General features: G+C 43.0%; 1 protein-coding gene and 1 long non-coding RNA gene across 6 annotated transcripts in view; both read left to right on the top strand.

The window, feature by feature from the left end:
- Nucleotides 1–12: 12 nt before the first annotated feature.
- LOC137848256 (uncharacterized) lies at nucleotides 13–10,017 on the top strand. 3 transcript variants are annotated; one of them, XR_011091241.1, is made up of 5 exons: nucleotides 13–251; nucleotides 748–892; nucleotides 2,295–2,524; nucleotides 2,684–5,413; nucleotides 9,660–10,017. It is a non-coding gene; the product is annotated as an uncharacterized lncRNA (long non-coding RNA). The 3 variants fall into 3 exon arrangements; XR_011091239.1 differs by having other exon boundaries at nucleotides 2,295–5,413; XR_011091240.1 differs by having other exon boundaries at nucleotides 2,295–6,647.
- A 585-nt stretch (nucleotides 10,018–10,602) lies between these two features.
- Nucleotides 10,603–17,891, top strand: part of ZFR (zinc finger RNA binding protein) — a 49,153-nt gene continuing 41,864 nt past the window's right edge. For all 3 annotated transcript variants that reach the window (XR_011091237.1, XM_068667266.1, XM_068667265.1), the window contains exons 1-2: nucleotides 10,603–10,759; nucleotides 11,129–11,213. Coding sequence is in view for 2 of the 3 variants with exons in the window: in XM_068667266.1 (XP_068523367.1) it covers nucleotides 10,723–10,759; nucleotides 11,129–11,213 (122 nt within the window). In the remaining variant the exon portion in view is untranslated. The remainder of the gene's footprint in view (nucleotides 10,760–11,128; nucleotides 11,214–17,891) is intronic.

Raw genomic sequence — 17,891 nt, 5'->3', positions numbered from 1 at the left:
GGGGGGGGGGGGGGGAAGATGGCGGCTGCTGAGGGGCAATGGCGGGAAGGGGGGAGGGGGGGTGGAAATGGCCGCCTGTTGTGGCCGTTCCTCGAGCTCGCTGAGGCGACGGGAGGAAACGCGATGAAAGGGCGCCGCCGCCGCTCCTGCTTTGCATGCCGAAACCGCAGCGCCGGCCGTCACCTGAGGCGCTGTCCAGGAAAGCGCCGCTTCCCCTTTTTTCCCCTCCCTCTTCGTTTTCCTCCCTGCAGGTGTGTGGCGGAGGGTGGGGGCTGAGCCTCCTTGCCCCCCTCTCGGCGGCAAGCTCAGGGCTTCCCTCCTGGGGCCGCAGGTTCTCGGTGTCTGTGGTAAAAATCCGCTTTTGGAAAGCGCCCCCCGTCTCTGTGGGGTGGGACACGACACCACAAAGCAAGCCAACTAACCCAGAAATCTGACCAAAAAGACCTTGAAAATATAATTTGGCATCCCCTGGTGGGTGTTCACGCCAAAGCACGCTGCATCTGCAGCGCCCTGCTGGTGCTCTCCTGTGTCAGTGCCTGAGAAAGAGCAGTAGGCTTAATTCCCCTGAACACGTGTGTGAGTAGGTGCTGGGATAAGCCAAAATGATGCCTCGTTTTGGGGGGCTGTGCCCTTTTCCCCCGTGTTTGTTGGTGGAGAAGACGTCTTGCAGTGCAGCAGCCAGGTATGCTGTTGGAGCAGGAGCGGTTTCTCACAGTGTCTTTCTGTATTCCCTACACTCTGTTTCAGTTTCTGGCCTTCTTTTGCGAATAAACTTGAGAGCAGCATGGGTTTGGACAGCATCTGTGAACACTTCAAAACATTTTGAGAAACAAGATGAGAAAGCTGCAGGCAGACCTCATCGCTCCCTACAACTACCTGGAAGGAGGTTGTGGTGAGGAGGGCATTGGTTGCTTTTTCTCAGGTGACAAGTGATAGGACGCAAGAAAATGGCCTCAAGTTGCACCAGGGGGGGGTTAAATTGGAGATCAGGAAAAAAAAATGGAAAGTTTTACATTGGAACAGGCTGATGAGGGGAGTGGTAAAGTCTTCATCCCTGGAGATATTAAGAGTTGTGTCAGTGTGGCACTAATAGGCATGGTCATTATTTAATGGTGGGCTTGGTAGTGTTAGGTGATAGTTGGACTTGGTGATCCTTACAACCTGAATGACTCCAGGATTCTAGGAGTCCATGATGAGATTTATTACTGTTAAAATATTATTGCAATCAATGCAATTTCACGCGAAACTACCACAGCCTGTCATAGTTTGCTGATCCCTGTTAGCACCAGTTGGTCATGTAGTACTGTAAGCATGGCAGGATGACAGTACTTCAGATACTCACTGGCAGTTTACTTTAGTCCCTTTATCGTTATCTCTCAACCTGTGCTTTTGCTACCATGACAATGTGAGCTTTTCCAAAAAATAAAAAAAAAAGAGTGTAAACAATCAGAAATGGGAAGCGTGCTCTAGTCCCAGCCCTAGCTTCCAAGTAAGGCTGTTATGAATAAAGATGGCACAGGGTGCTATGTAATTTGCCCCTGCTGTTCCAAGAGCAGACGTCTCTTAATAAAGTGTTTAAAATCAAAAGTTTTAGGCTTTCTGGATTCCAAAGATCCCTGTTCATGAGACAGGGCCAGAAGGATAAATAAATTTCAAATGAGGATAATACCAAAAGTCAGCAATCCTAGACAGTGTTTCTGAAATACTTATTTAAAGGGAGGTTGAGAGATGAGGTTTCCAGAAGGAATCCATGAGGTTTTCATAGTTTTCACTATGAAGTGAGGTAAATAGGCGTTCAGTAGAGCCGTTTTGACTTTAGTAAGAGAAAAACAGGAAGTTAATACCAAAAATTAGAGGTGTGCTATTTTAACTAATTCTTGGAAATTCCCCATTTCATAATGCTGTTACATGTCTTGCAAAACAAATAGAAAAATACACAGTTCTTACTACAAGCCTGACCTTTGGAAAATAAAATGATGTTTGTTTACCTAGAAGTAAAGTACAGTAAATCGCATGCATGTAAATATTAGTAATTATCACCACTGATCAAATATCAAGATTGTCAACCCATTTATTCATGGAAGATGAAAAAACGATCTCTCAGTACTTAATGCTTAACAGCAAGACTAAAGGCATTCCACACAAGATTGTCTCCATATAGAGAACATTAATGCAAAAAAATATTCTCACACCATGACATAGCTATTGGCTTCAAGGCTTTTACTAACTTTCATATTAGAATAGTGATGCCAGTTCAGATCTTTGTAATCCCTATCTGCTTTGCTTTCTTATAGGTCAACACCTGGTATACAAAGAACGCAAAGGTTTTAGGAGCATCACATTCAGATCAGCAGTGCTTTATGCATTTTTAAGTGAGTCCCTCAGCCTTGAAATAAAACAAAATGACTGAAAAAAAAAAAGAGATTTTTCTGCTGGATCTTAATGAGTTAACCTCTTCCACCTGCAACATTTCCTCCAAAGCAAGCACCAAGTTTATTTTTATAGCTGAATTCCCAAATAACAGGTGAGTGAGGGGAAGGGAGTGTTTGCTGCATCTGAGGTTTTCATGTTATGTTCTTCTGTAATGATGGGTTTCTTTGAGAATTATTCTAGTAGTTAAGTTTAGTGGCTCTTTGAGCTTTTTGGTAAATTACCCTTACTGTATTTTGTTCTATTTAAAAAGATGAAAGAAGATACTAAGAAAAGATGCTGGCTTTTAAAATGTGGGGAAGGAGCCTTAATCTTTGCAAGGTAAATTTGTTCTGTTACCTTCTGAGTGAGTCATCTATCTACCAAAGGGGTATAGTTCACCTTCTAAGCTCTTGAAATAGTTTTTTGTAATGGATTTGTTCTCTCATCAGACACTTTCCTTCAGTAGCTGCCTTAAAAGGGCTTAAATTCTTCTAGTTATGGCCTGACTGCCTCATTTCATCTTACACATCTTCAGCTGAGAAAAGTGTTGAAGCATTAGCTTTTTATTCAAAGAGGAATTATAGCATGGAGATTTGAAAAGGAATGCTGAAAACTGCAAGCACATACTTATGATCATGGAGCAATTATTAACCACAATAGTTGACTCTGCTACTTACAAATAGTAGAGTTGGTATGTGTGGTGCAATTGCCTAAAGTAACTAGGAAAATAAAACTAACATTCACATTTCAAATAAAATGTACAGCATTGAAGAGGCTTTCAGGGTAGGGTGTAGTTCTATTACCTAAGCGTTCCTTAGGCTTCCAACCTCAGATGCTGTCGTGCTGGGGAAATCTGGTGTGCTAGCTCTAAGGAACAGTACGGAGCGTAGAGTGGAGTGGAGACACCACGGCTAGGCTCTGTGACCAGGTAGAGACTCAATTGTTCTTGTGCACACTGAGACTAGTAAGCTGCACTTTTTGCTACCCTGAGCCAACAACCTGTCATGTTTTGACAAATGCTGTAACCTAGTGTACTTTTCAAAGAATCATAGAATCACAGAATCGTCTAGGTTAGAAGAGACCTCCAAGATCACTGAGTCCAACCTCTGACCTAACACTAACCAGTCCTCCACTAAACCATATCCCTAAGCTCTACATCTAAACTTCTTTTACAGACCTCCAGGGATGGTGACTCAACCACTTCCCTGGGCAGCCCATTCCAATGCCTAACAACCGTTTCCGTAAAGAAGTTCTTCCTAATATCCAACCTAAACCTCCCCTGGCACAACTTTGTCTCATTCCCCCCCATCCTGTCACCAGGCATGTGGGAGAATAGACCAATCCCCATCTCACTACAGCCTCCTTTAATGCACCTGTAGAGAGCGATAATGTTGCCCCTGAGCCTGCTCTTCTCCAGGCTGAACAAGCCCAGCTCCCTCGGCCACTCCTCGTAGGACTTGTTCTCCAGACCCCTCACCAGCTTGGTCACACTTCTCTGGGCTCTCTCGAGCACCTCCATGTCCTTCTTGTAGCGAGGGGCCCAAAACTGAACACAGTACTCGAGGTGCGGCCTCACCAGAGCCGAGTACAGGGGGACAATCACTTCCCTAGCCCTGCTGGCCACACTGAGTCTTATGCAAGCCAGGCTGCTGTTGGCCTTCTTGGCCACCTGAGCACACTGCTGGCTCATATTCAGCTGACTATCAACCAATACTCCCAGGTCCTTCTCTGCCTGGCAGCTCTCCAACCACTCCTCTCCCAGCCTGTAGCTCTGCTTGGGGTTATTGTGCCCCAGGTGCAGGACCCGGCACTTGGCCTTGTTGAACTTCATACAGCTGGCCTCAGCCCATGGGTCCAGCCTATCCAGATCCTCCTGCAGAGCCTTCCTACCCTCGAGCAGATCGACACACACACCTAACTTGGTGTCATCTGCAAACTTACTGAGGGTGCACTCAATCCCTTCATCCACATCAATAAAGATATTAAAGAGGACTGGCCCCAGTACTGAGCCCTGGGGAACACCACTAGTGACTGGCCTCCACCTGGGTTTGACTCCATTCACCACGACTCTTTGGGCCTGGCTACTCAGCTGGTTTCCAACCCAATGAAGCGTGCGCCAGTCCAAGCCATGAGCAACCAGTTTCTTGAGGAGAATGTTGTGGGAAACAGTGTCAAAGGCCTTACTGAAGTCCAGGTAGACCACATCCACAGCCTTTCCCTCATCCACCAAGCACGTCACTTTGTCATAGGAGGTCAGGTTCGTCAAGCAGGACCTGCCTTTCATAAATCCATGCTGACTGGGCCTGATCACCTGCTTGCCCTGCAAGTGCCGCTTGATGACACTCAATCTGCTCCATGAGCTTCCCTGGCACTGAGGTCAAACTGACAGGCCTGTTGTGCCCTGGGTCTACCCTCCGGCCCTTCTTGTAGCTGGGTGTCACGTTTGCTAGCTGCCAGTCAACTGGGACCTCCCCTGATAGCCAGGACTGCTGATAAATGATTGTAAGTGGCTTGGCCAGCTCCTCCGCCAGTTCTCTCAGTACCCTTGGGTGGATCCCATCTGGCCCCATTGACTTGCCTATATCCAAGTGCTGTAGCAGGTTGCCAAACATTTCCTGGTGGATTATGAGGGCCACATTCTGCTCATTATAATATCATTATAATACCAAAACACACCTCCATCCCAAAAGCTACCTGCCTCCATGTGACCACCCCTCACTGAGCATGCGCTCTGAATTTCTCAGAGCCTATTACTTTAAATGGAGATGGAAGAGCTTTTCACCAATCATAATTAAGATATGCTTGACTAGAGTCACTCAACCTCCACCTAAAAAATAGAAAATAATATAAATTGGCCTAAGAGAGAGGGTATGTGAGGGGAAGATATGACTGTCAGGGGAGATACCATCCCAAGAGAATACACCATTCGGAGGACTTCCTGACTCCTGGGATCAGTCGATGGGCTGAGTCTCTCTTCCCCCCTCCATTGGGATGCCTTTGGGTGAGATTTGAACATGTGGTTATACTGTGTGTCTCTTGTGGAAACTTAAAAATCTCTGTGGAGTCTTTTTGCCTTTTAATGCATTAATTTCCAGGCTGCGCACCTGTGTCACCTGTGTATTTCATGCATGCTAGCTTGCTTTTGCAGGCAGTCACTATTGCTGGCAATTCAAAGAACCCGTGTACCTGTTGCTGTAATAAATTGCGCTTGAATGCGTTGTTCCTAGCCATGATAGTTCTCATTAAATGCTACTAGAGTAAGGGTGGTTGTATGTTATTGGTGAATCCATGACTGTGGTAGTTCAGTGCTCTGAATCCGACTGGATCCCTAACAGTTCATGTGTTTTTGGTGAATCTGTGATTGTGATAGTTAGTACCTTGAATCCCACTGGACCCATAACCGTTAATTGGCTACACCCCTTAATGCGACAGTATGAGACACATTTTGGGGAAGACAGAATGAGAGACAGCTCTTAAAATATTCAGTACTTAATAGTATAACAGGTGAGTGAAAAAATTGGAAGAGGAGTGGAAGGCTAGCTTCCACACAGACTTTTTTTTTTTTCTTTTAGCTTCAGGAAAGAAAAAGTGCATTGTTAGGCATTATTTTTCTTGTATACTGTAACTGGTTCATTTCCCCCATGTGTCTGATGTGTGATTTCAGTTTGCATTAACACTTACATATCTTTGTGTTATGGTTGAATGTTGGGACTTTTTTTTTTCCTGTTGCAAGTAGGTATTATAAACATTGATAACTTTCACATATGATATAATAAATATTATTTATTTATTTTACTGACATATATGTTGTTCTCATCACTGTTCAAGTTCTAAACCCTGTTGTTAAAATGTAATATTTTTTTACATTAATCACTTAAAATCTTAGTGAAAACATCACTTTTTTTGTCTTCTCTGCTTATAAAACATAATTTCACTTCAAAAGAATGTCAATACGGTGATAAACATCTGTATAGCTCTCTGAAATAATTTCCAGGTGAGAAGATAGTACTAGATTCCTTAAACTAATAGAAAAAAAAAATGCTCCTATTCAGGGCTTTTTCAAAGAGAGCACTAGATGTTAAATTACCTGTTCAGGAAATAAAAGTTGCAGTTTTTGTGAGCGTGTTCTGTACTTGCTCTGAGGAAAGCTTTAATCTGCTGCTACATCTGCCCTGCCCTCTGGTGGTCAAACAAGCCAGCTGAGAGCCTTCAGAGTAAGATTCAGAAATTTAGAGGTGTGTTTTGTTTTGATTTGTTTTGTTTCTGTTTAAATTGCGGTCTTGGGGGCCTGTGGTAGTGGCAGGGACGTGCTTCTTTTAAAGTAGGACTGATGCCACTGCATGTTAAATTGTGGACTTTCTTCTTGCTGTATTTTGGTGATCTCCTTTCATATATATGAAATGAAGGTCAAAGATTTGTTTTTCTTAATGCTTGCTTGCCAGTTTTGTCTGGTATTTTTAGATGCACTGAGCTTTGGACAAATAGAGTAGCTGTACTGTTTAATCCCAGTTTGAAGTTTTGTCTCCATTGTAGATTTTCATTCTGGAAATTCTTGGCAGTTGTTCCATAACTTTAATAGGAACATAGATGGAGAATTGTTTTTTCCTATTTGGAAAAAAAATCTTTTGAATGTTTCACTAAAGCTTTTCTGCATTTCTCCCTCTGCCTCGTGATTTGCTGTTTATCACTCCATTTATTTTCCTCCCGGTCAAGGATATAGAAATAGGTAAAGTTCAAAATGCCCTAAAGGACCTCATTAAATTTATTACTGCTTCATTTTGCAGTAAATCTGATATACATAAAACAAGATTGCATCTCTAAATGATAAACCATTGAGGTTTTCTTAAGTATAGACTATGAATCTGATCCTGCGAGCTAGCAGTAACATAAATAGATGTTATGTAATGGTTTACAAAGTCATCAAGAAGCATCAGGTTCTTATGAGGGAACTGCTCAGAGAAAGACTTCTACCACTCTTTTTTTTTTCCCAAGAATATGGCAAGTCTTAAACTCTTTTTTTTTCATGCTTAATAAGTGTGGCTTCTCATAATGTGTTATATATCTTTTTCAAGTGATATATATACTAAAGATTCAATGTACAAAATTCAACTGGAAAAGTAATCTGAAACTTCTGCTGAAATTGCAGCTGAATCGAGCTGCCAAACAGGAGCTTATGCACAGACATATACAGTGCTGAAATCACAAGATGGAATATTTAGGATGGAATATTTAGGTTAGACTCCTAGAAATTACTTGAATAAAAGAAACTATGAAACCTAAAATGCAAATGTATTATGAATAAAAAAGATTTATTTTTCTTCAGCTTTTGAAACCAAAGGTTTAACAGGGAGAAGATAGTCCACATACATCAATCTAGAAGAAATAAGCAATTGCAAGCCTGACTATTTGCAAAATATAACTTTATTGGTACAATTTTAAAAGGTGTGTGAATATCTATGTGTGTATAGAGATGCATATATTTTTAATGAAATGTGTATTGTGTACTTTATTTTTCAGTATATTGAGAGGTTTTAACTGAAAGAACTTGAAAGGCGGTGGAACAAATAAAACTTCAATTTCCTTTTTGTTGAAGTGCCATGATCCCATGGTCCAATTATGAACAACGTTTACTAAAACGAGGAGAGTATAGCTATCTCATTTATGTATCCTGAGTCCATTAAGGATATAGTGACAGAGGTCATGTCCTGTAAATTCTTCTATGAAGCATTTGTATAGAGCCTTCTCCTGAAGTACTCTGTTATTCAGTTGCAGGATTAGGACTTCTGTTTTTCTAAGCAACAGCAATAAAATGTCTTTACCCAATATCTGCTTTCTTCACAGAAAACCTTTTTTCTAAAAGTGCACAACAAAGGTTGGAAATTTATTCCTTTTCCCATGCAGGTTCATTTTCCTATTGTGCTTGATTAGGATAAGAAAGAACGAGAGGTACAGTGCTATGTGCATTTCCTATGTGAAGCTAATAATAATGACCAATGAACTATGTTCAGTGAATTGGCAAGGATGCTTGGCTTCTTAAATGCCTGTGCTTCATATGTTGCTGTAATAATGTAAACTTAAGATGAGATTAATCCAGAAGTGCTGTTTTATGAGCCTTGGTTCGTTTATGAAAACTGCACGTCACAGTGCGAAGCACGCAAATGAGATGAAAGTATTTAAGGCTTCAAGTTTTGCTGTATTCAGAGTTTTGAGAAGCAGCCAATGCTCAGAGGGAAGCATTACTTAAAGGTGACATTGTCACTGCTGCTTTCCCAGAAAGCTGAATAGCTTGTTAGTAGCTTCTTTCACAAGTGTTTTCTCCTGTCCTGACAATAAAAGATCATCCACATATTTGTAACAATAATACCTCCTCTGGAGGTTGCAACTGCTCCAAAATCTGTTCTAGAACTTGCCCAAACAAATAGGTTGCCCTGTAAACCCCTGAGGTAAAACTGTCCGCCTGTAATGTTGCTTCCACCCCTATTTCAGGGTCTTTCCAGCCAGAGGTGCATGTATCTTTGCTCTCAGGGCCTGAGAGCACTCCATTAATAACACTGTTATTCCAGTCTAACAATTTACTATTTGAATGCCCAATTTCATTGTCAAATCCCTTCCCAACAAGTTAGTCCCTGCCTTGGGTACATACGATAATTGCCCAGTGATCATTTTATCCCCTAGTCTCAGCTTGGTATCCCCCAAAAGTGGCACTGTTATCCCAGCCCCTTCTACCCCCATCACATTTAAGGTTTCATTAGTTAATTTAATCCCTGATATTTTACAAGCCAGTAATGACCTAACTGTCCCAGGCATTGGGTTCAATGGGAAGGTTTGGGGGGGAAGGAGGGAGGCTGCAGTGGCAGACCCCATGAGAAAAATCCAGAAGCCTCCCCATGGCAGATAAGGGACAATTTCATCCGGCCCCAAAGAGGCCCACCGCTGCTCAGAGCCAAGCCAAGAGCAACACTGTCCATGCCTCTGTGAGAACACATCCATGAAAACAACCAAACAAACATAAACCTGCTGCTCAACAGCAGCTGGGAGAGCGAGAAGTGAGAAACCTCCCCACAGACACCAAGATCAGCGCAGAAGTATGGGAAGGAGGTGCTCCAGATGCCGCAGATGAAGCACCCCTCTGGGGGGGCTACAGGGATAAGAAATGCTTATCACTGTAAGCGTATCTTAATGCTACATTCCTTTCCTCTAAACAACATAACTCTGCAAAAACAACATTTCTATTCCCACGCTAACAGGAACAGAACTGCACAGGTGCAGGTTCAGTCACCCAGAGCTAACTGCATGGCCTGCAGTATGCTGCCCAACAGTTTCTAGGAGCAATTTGGTGGACTGTTGCTGTGTGGAAACGTCTGATAAATGTGCCGTGTACATGTAAGTCTTGACCTTGCGTGCCAAATAAGCATAGGGAACTATGGGAATTTGTGGGCAAGCTGTGGTATGGTGGGGACAGGTCAGGCTAGGTGTGAACATGGCCTCAGTTGGGTGACAGCTACTCTGCTTTTCTCTTGCGCGGTTGTGGTGGCGCACCACGGCGCACAGGTGAATTTGGCGCTCAGTCATGGCAAATGGAGCCAACTGTAGGTTTTGTGGCGAGCTCTGCGTGAACGCAGCTGTTTGTGCTGTCTTCTGGCTGCGTGGCCTTGTGAGCGCGGTAGCTGGGTGCTTGGTGTGCGTGTCAGGGTTGGGGTGGGAAGGTGCTGGGGTGCCACAGCCGCCGGCACCCACACCTCTGGTAGGTGTGTGGGGACAGGAATGGCGTGGGGCACAGGTGGTGGGCACCCCTTGTGTTACTGGCTGCTGCGTGTGCTCCCTGTGTAGGCAGGAATGGGAAATCAGCCCTATACTTTGCCATATAAGCTCACGGGTACGCCCGTGGTGCGGCTATGGGGGCACACACAGAGTAATGGAGGGAGCGAGGCGGTACACGCACTGCTCCCTCACGCCTGGGCCTCACACAGAAGAACTACACCTCCCAGCAGCCCTTTGCACATCCCGCGCACGCGCACCCTGCGGGGGCCCCGGCTCTCCGAGCTGCGGCGGCGCTCACGGCGCGGGCGGGCGGACTACAACTCCCAGCGCCCCCCGCGCGCGTCTTCTGGGTGCGCACGGCGCCGGCCCGGCCGCACTCCGCCGTTGTCGCCGTAGGTGGGTGGGAGGGAGGGAGGCAGCGAGCGCGGCGCTGAGGAGGAGGAGGCGGAGGTGGTGGAGGAGGAGGAGGAGGAGGAGGAGGCGGCGGGAGGGGGGGGGGGTGAGAGTTGAGAGTTCAGACGCCGCCGCTGCCGCCGCCAGCTCGGACTCATGATTCCCATATGCCCGGTAGTTTCGTTCACCTATGGTGAGTAACGGCGCTGGGGGGGAGGGGGGGGTTATGGGGGCGGGGGGGGGGGGTTATGGGGGCGGCCGTGAGGGGAGCGGGGAAGGGGTGAGGGGGAGGGGATGCAGTGGGGGGGGGGGGGGAGGGGAGGGGGGAGGTTGTGAGGGGAAGGGATGAGGGGGAGGGGATGGGGGGGGGGGTGCTGAGGTGCCTCGGCTGACCGGGCTCGTTCTGTCCCCTGTCCGTCTGTCTGTCTGTCCCCTTCTCCCCCTCACCCCCTCCTCCTCCTCCTCCTCCTCCACCTCTTCCCCCCCCACCCCCTCTCCACCCTCCCCTACTCCTGTCATGGCCCCGACCGCCGCCTCCTGTCGGTTACCGCCGCCGCCGCAGTGCCCGGCCGGCTGGGAGAAGATGCCAAAATGGCCACCGGCAACTACTTTGGGTTCACCCATAGCGGGGCTGCTGCTCAGTACAGGTAACCGCCGATGCGCTTCACTCTTTTCCCCGCCCCGCCCTCCTTCCCCTCCGCCCGGGCCCGCAGCCCCCTTCTCCCCCTGCTCCCTCCCTTCCCGGGCCCGCAGCCTCCCCCCCCCTCCTCGCACGCCCCTTCCTGAGGGGAGCCTGGGGCTCGCTGCCCCCCCTTTTGGGGGCCTCCTCCGCACCCCGTCCCCGTCCCCCCCCCCCTCGGGTGGTGGTGCCAGGGACCCTTCTGCTCGCCTTGCCCCGCCCGAGGGTGTGTTTTGCTTATCCTGCTGCCACCCGCGTCCCCCGTGGTGTGAGGGTGGGGAGGTGGAGCTGGGCACCACGGAGGGAGGAGGAGGAGGAGGATCAGCGGCAGCATCAGGTCCCGAGGCCCTTAACGTTAAAATGGCCACTTGCAGTCAACAACACCAGCGAATTACCGCCTGCCGCCCCCGGGCCCATCTCCTTCAGCTGCAGGGAGGACGGGGTTTGCCCCCCCCCCGTGTCTTTGCCCCCACCTCTGTCAGCGTGGGAGGACAGAATCCTTTAAAATTACACCTCCCCAGCTGGTGGGAGACTGGATGGATAGGGCAAGAGCTGAAGCTCGGGGAAATACAGGGGATTGTCTCGTTTCGCTGAAGCAATGTTGTAATTAATGCTTGCCTGAGAAAATAGGGAATGTACTTTCATGGCCAAGCAAGCACCTTTTTAAAAAGATTTCCTTACTTGGTTATCTAGGACCAGGGGAAAGTCTTGGAGTGGAGCTCAGGGACCTGAAACTGTACCTCTTTTATGTAATGCATGACGTACTCCCTTAAATCTTGGTATCTTTGTGCATCAGAGACAGTGTATCGGAGTTGAAAAACAAAAAAGTGATAATTGGTAGCATCTATTGTCTCTTTCTGAAATGAACGCTCTTAATTTGGCAACAACAGAAAGCAAATTATATAACCAGAAACATCTTTACATTTTTGATTTGTATTGGAGTAGTACCTTGAAGCCAACATTTGAATCCCCATTATTTGTTTTATACATCTCTAATAAAGATCTCCCTAAACACTTAAGTCTTGACTAATGGAAAAAATGTAGTAATAAAGCAAATATATCAGAGGTTATTAACAAACAAATGCAAATATTAACAAGCTAATGTAATTAAAAACCATTGTTAACAAGCAAATCAAACTTGCGTACCTGGTGTAGTTTCAGGAGAGTACAGTTTTATGGAGGTCTTGCAATGATGCTAAAGTCAGTGCATCTATTCTTTCCTGGAAATAGGTACAAAATATGTTTGTTTTCATTTATCTTCAGTGTTAAAGGAAGGGATTAAAATTAGCACATCTACTAGTTCTTTTAAGATGAGGTGCTCATGGTGTATTTATGTGTTACTTGACAGTTATGGTGAAATTTGAAACTGGGTTCTCATGGGTTGTAGAACAGTTTTTAAATAGCATAGTGGATTTTTTTTATTTTTATTTCTTTTTAAGAAATGATCTTAATGAATGATTCTTAATGAATAATAAACTATGAGGTCCATATGACTGCAGTTATGGAGATGAATTTTTAAAATTATTTTTCCTTTTGTTGTGAAGCTGAGGGGGTAGGTATATAGTCTTAAGAACCTGAACCGCTCAGTTGAACTTTCCTTTTGCATTACAATATTAGAGTGTGTAATTGGAATAAAGTTCAAGTTCAAAACTGTTTTCATAGTTAATCATAAATGCATTCTTGAGAAAATGGAAAAACTGATCAAAAGATGGTTTTTTCCCTTTCCTACCACAAGTATATCAGTAAGACTTTGTGTCCTATAAATGGTTTGAATGTGTACTGTGTCTGAAAGTGATGAGACACAGCAACCAGTATTAAAGCAGTCCTTTCTAAAGAGAGAAATAGAATACTTTGATCAAAAACCACAGAAATCACTTGGAGCAGCTGAAAGGGGGTCTTACATTCATAAAGCAGATTTGACAGGTCCTTAGTGGCTTATTTACTGAGTGCTACAAAATGTATATTCTACTCTAGTATGTTTTAGATAGAGATAGAGGCCATCAGGGAAAGATAATTGAAGATGTAATATTGCAAAATGCTCTTTAAGCTTGTTACCAGTATTCAAAGTATCACAATATATAAAAATACTAAAATTCCTGCCTCATCAGAAACCAGGATTGTAGAGAATACGGATGAATGTTTATCTGCTAGCTAACACACAGGTGGGTCTCATAAATCCACAGAAGACGACTTCTGGCCACAAAACTAGTCTGTGGATTTAAAAAAAGTTGATCAAAATAACAGGTGGTTTAGGAGGGAAAAACAGACACTTGCAACTGCAGATTTTTTTTTTTTTATTATTATTATTCTTTTTTGTTATAAGCCAGTTACAAGTTGTCCTAGGTCTGACCCTTCCCAGCTCTTGCTGCACTCCCAGCTCGTGCTGCACCCCCAGCCTGCCCGTTGGCGGGACACAGTGAGAAGCTGAAATGTCCTCGGTGTAAGCACTGCTCTGCAACAATTAAAACATAAGCATGTTATTGGCACTCTTCTCATACTACGCCAAAACATAGCATTCTACCAGCTACTAGGAGGAAAATTAACTCTGTTCTAACTGAAACCAGGACATAAGTTTTACTGCTCTGGGTTTTATAGAAAGTAACAGGAATGTTCATAATAAACATGATTAGTCACATTTTTGGTTTCTCTCTTGACAAAATGGCTGTCAAAAATTTTGGTGCATTGGGAGGACTTCAGGATACAACTTTAAAAGGAATATCGGTGCTTCTTTATGATGATTTGTAGAATCTTGTTCAGCACTACAGCTAAGTGCAAAAAAGTCTTTGCAGTTCTTTGTAGAATATAGGCCTTGCTTGGAATATCTCAAAGTGCAAAACCGTTAAATTTTCAGTTGAAAACATGCAGATGGGAATAAAAAGAACTTTGCATCAGAAAGTAGAGGGTCTAAGTAGTTTCTGAGATACAATTTCAGAGGAGAAAATCTGACATACTTATTGATAGTTGAAAGGTGTTTGCAGCAGAGGTTTTCTGTACTTAATTGCAGGCTCATAGATGACCAGTATGAAGCCTGTTGGAATTCTTTTTTCTCAAAATGTTAAGTCTGATTCACATTAATGGTAGTGAAGACACAACATATTAAAAGCGCTGGGCTCAAGGAGGTGGCTTCTTAAAGTCAAGAAATGAAAAGATGATGAAGCTATTATTGACATAGAAATCACTGCATGTCTTCCTGTGATTCTGGGTTGTTTGTGGCCATGGTGGATCATTTAAATATTGTCTCATCCTTCGTGTGCTGAGTGAATGATCAATAGCTGCACATATGTTAGATCTTGGGTTTGGGAGATTCATGAGCAGAGTGTTCAGGAGTTGATAACATGTTTACTGTTGTGACATGTAAGCAGTATAGCTTCTGAATTGGCTAGATAAGAAAGGGAATAGATGTCTTTTTTATTTGTTCATAAATATTAGTTTTCATAAAGTACATCTGAAATCTTACCTCATTTCATACTTAATCAAAGGCAGCAAAAGAGCTAAGTGCCCTTTAAACCTATAAATAATGGATTAGAAGCATTCTTGTTCCTTTCAATGTTGTTACTGCATAAAATTTCCTGCTGCCCGCTTCATTTAGAATTCTTCTGTGAACTGCACAGTAATAATATCATGACTTAATGAGAGAAGAATCAGATTATGCAAATACCCATACAGGAAATTTCTCTGAATATTGGAATAGCTTTACAGTTTGTACTTTCTGCTGATGGTGGTTTTAGGACCTAAAGTTATAAATCCGCATGCAGTGCAAAACTCATCTGTTACTTTTTTCAGTATCTGTTCTAATCTATTTAGGAGTCTGAAATAAATGTGTAATTTGGTGATACCACTATTCTTTTCTTGTGTGTGTGCACATTGTAGCTCACATGAGCCACTGTGTGTCTTCGGTTTGAAATGAAGAGCTTAGTATTGGCTTGTCTTTCACATGTAAAAAAAAATTCTTATTTTATTCTTATTTTGTTGCTGCAGAGTCATTGTTACGCTTTTAAAGTTGGCTGATTTAAAATATGGGGATGCTGGTGGAAAGATGAGAGCATTGAGAAACATTTGGATAGAGAAGTGAGCTTTTCTTTGCTTGCAAATGTAATGGTCTCATTTAATCAACCTCACGTTAAAATTTTGGTTTCAAGAAGATAGAGTAACTATTTGAATTTCATCTTAGTGATGTTCTTACCAAAGCTTTGCTGTAATGAGACAGGTCATAGGTGGGAGACCCTTGGGTAGTTAGGAGTGATTTGTTAACTTTGAATTTCTCTCAAGTAGCGTGAATATTGTACATTCAATATTGCAAGGTGTAACACATAAGGGCAAAGGAAGCTGCTTGGGTCCAGAGCAAATCATGATGCTTGTGAGTTTAGGTTAACATGCAGTCTTCTAGGCAGCCATATGGAAGTGAATTCGTACAGTTTTAGCTTGTGTGGCATTCAGGTGCTGTGCTTAAAATGAATGGGGAACAAAAGTAATCATAATTTTATCACAGGATGAACCTACTTATATCAGATTGTAAAAATTGTAAATGCTTTCTATCTGTGAATTTTACGACCCTTGCTGCTCTGAGTTGCATCACATCTTAAAGGATGTGCATTTTTAGCGAAATGAACTTCTTGATATGATCAAGGTGCCTATATTGCTGATTCTTATTTGCTCAATCTATGGTAGTCTTAAGCAGTGTCTCAAACCTGCTGTTCCATTTTGCTTAATGTACACAAGAAGTGTCCAATAAGCTACTGCTGTTTATGCAAAGATTTTGGTAGACTTGTTTCCAAACCAGTTAAGTGCCACCCTCAAGTCAGATGTGCCAACATTACTAAGGCAATATGGAGCTCTGGGTCTGTTAGTGTGGGCTGTGTGCCACTTCTGCAGTTGACTATTGACAGGGAGGTGGTGGTGCCTGGGGAGGAAAGATGCCTCAGTAATAAGAGAAAACTTTGTCGTTTATAAGAGTGAAGTCTGCCAATGAAGTGAAATTTGCAAAAGGCTTGTGACTTCAAGAACTAAGATCTTGGGGAAACTTTTCAGTTAATTCTAAAGTCTTTTGCAGTTGTAACCTCAAAATTGATTGTAACTCTGAGGTGTTAAATTATTTGTAAAGTTTGTCTTTTACCAGGTAGGGTGAAGTGCAGTTGCATTATTGGTACCTAGAAAAGCAAAGTAGCAGCTAAAGGCAGGAAATATAGAGTGCTTTGAGGATTGAATACATTTTTCCATACTATTGAAGTTTCTATCATCTGCTAGAGAATTTGCCAATTTTAGTGTGTTTTTTTTTTTCTGACAGGGAAAATGTTAGTAGTTGGTATTTTTTCAGGCAGATGTGACATCTTGAGCTCAGTTCTTCTTGTGTTGTGCTATCATTGTGAACGTGGCTGTTAACTAGACTTGAAGAAAAGTAATGTTTTGATAATGAAGAAAGCAATATAGGGATGAGCCGTCTGTTGTGTGCAACTGAGTGTGGGGGTGGTAGATACAGAGTGTATATTGCATCACTGTTGTAGATGCTTGCAGCTATGGTCAGAGGTACAGAGAGAAGAAACATTATCTGATTTGATTGGCTTAAGGTGGTGAGAATGAGTGTGAAGATTAAATGGTAAAGGTATATTAAAAACATGAGCATATTCATCTTTGAGATGAATTATTGATAGCATATGATTTAGCTATGCAGTTGCAGTCGGTACTTTTTGTAATAGAATGATACAAAGATGTTTTTAGAAACAAGGAAGAGGAAGAGAAAGTTAAAATTGCTATAAGGAAATGTCTTCTGCAGGTCATGTGTAGTTGGACTGTAGAATGTATTACCAGAAGCTGCTAAAATTTAACAGGATTCAAGAGAGTTGTACACTTACATACCTTCAGGTCTCCATTTGGATTCTTTGTGAATTGCATTACAATCAATATTCTGTTAACAGAATTGTGATAATAAAAGTAATAAATTTTGTTGAAGTAATAAAAAATTATATTAAATCTTCATTAAAGTTTGATGTTTACATCGAGTGAGAGGCTGTAGAAAAACAGAAGTCTCTTCTAAAATACAAACTAACTTACTGTAACTGAATATCTTATTTCAGCATTTTATGCTGTTTATCATTCAGGAGAAAAATGTTTAGTATTTTTCACTCTGCCCAAGTTTCATTAACACATGTGAAACTTCATCTGACCAGTTAATTCAGTAGTGCCACTTTATCCATTTCTCTGTAGAAGCAGCAGGTTGTAGCGCTTCATTCAGTTTTTGCAAAGTTAGGTTGTACTCATTTCAATCTTGATGTCATTGAAAGAAAAAACTGCAGAATTATATTTTTAGGCAGACATTTTCTATTCTGCTATTGATAGAATAGTCTATGAAACTTTGAAAAATCCCACAGTTGGGTCTCAATAAGTACAGTTTCCTTAATATTAAAATATTTGAAGAGGTTGGAATTTTCGAGAAATAAAGCTTATTTTTTGTCTTAAGTTCTAGATATTATTTTTCAACGATCCTGGGAATCTGGAGAGGTCCCGGTAGACTGGAAGCTGGCAAATGTTGTGCCGATTTTCAAGAAGGGTCAGAAAGAAGACCCTAGCAATTACAGGCCTGTCAGTCTCACGTCAGTGCCTGGTAAAATCATGGAGAAGATGGTTCTCGAACTTATTGAGGCGCACCTGG

Source organism: Anas acuta, chromosome Z (genome assembly GCF_963932015.1).
Source record: "Anas acuta chromosome Z, bAnaAcu1.1, whole genome shotgun sequence".
NCBI classification, from domain to species: domain Eukaryota; kingdom Metazoa; phylum Chordata; class Aves; order Anseriformes; family Anatidae; genus Anas; species Anas acuta.
The sequence above is the reverse complement of the archived record's forward strand: the minus strand, read 5'-3'. Positions and strand labels throughout refer to the sequence as shown.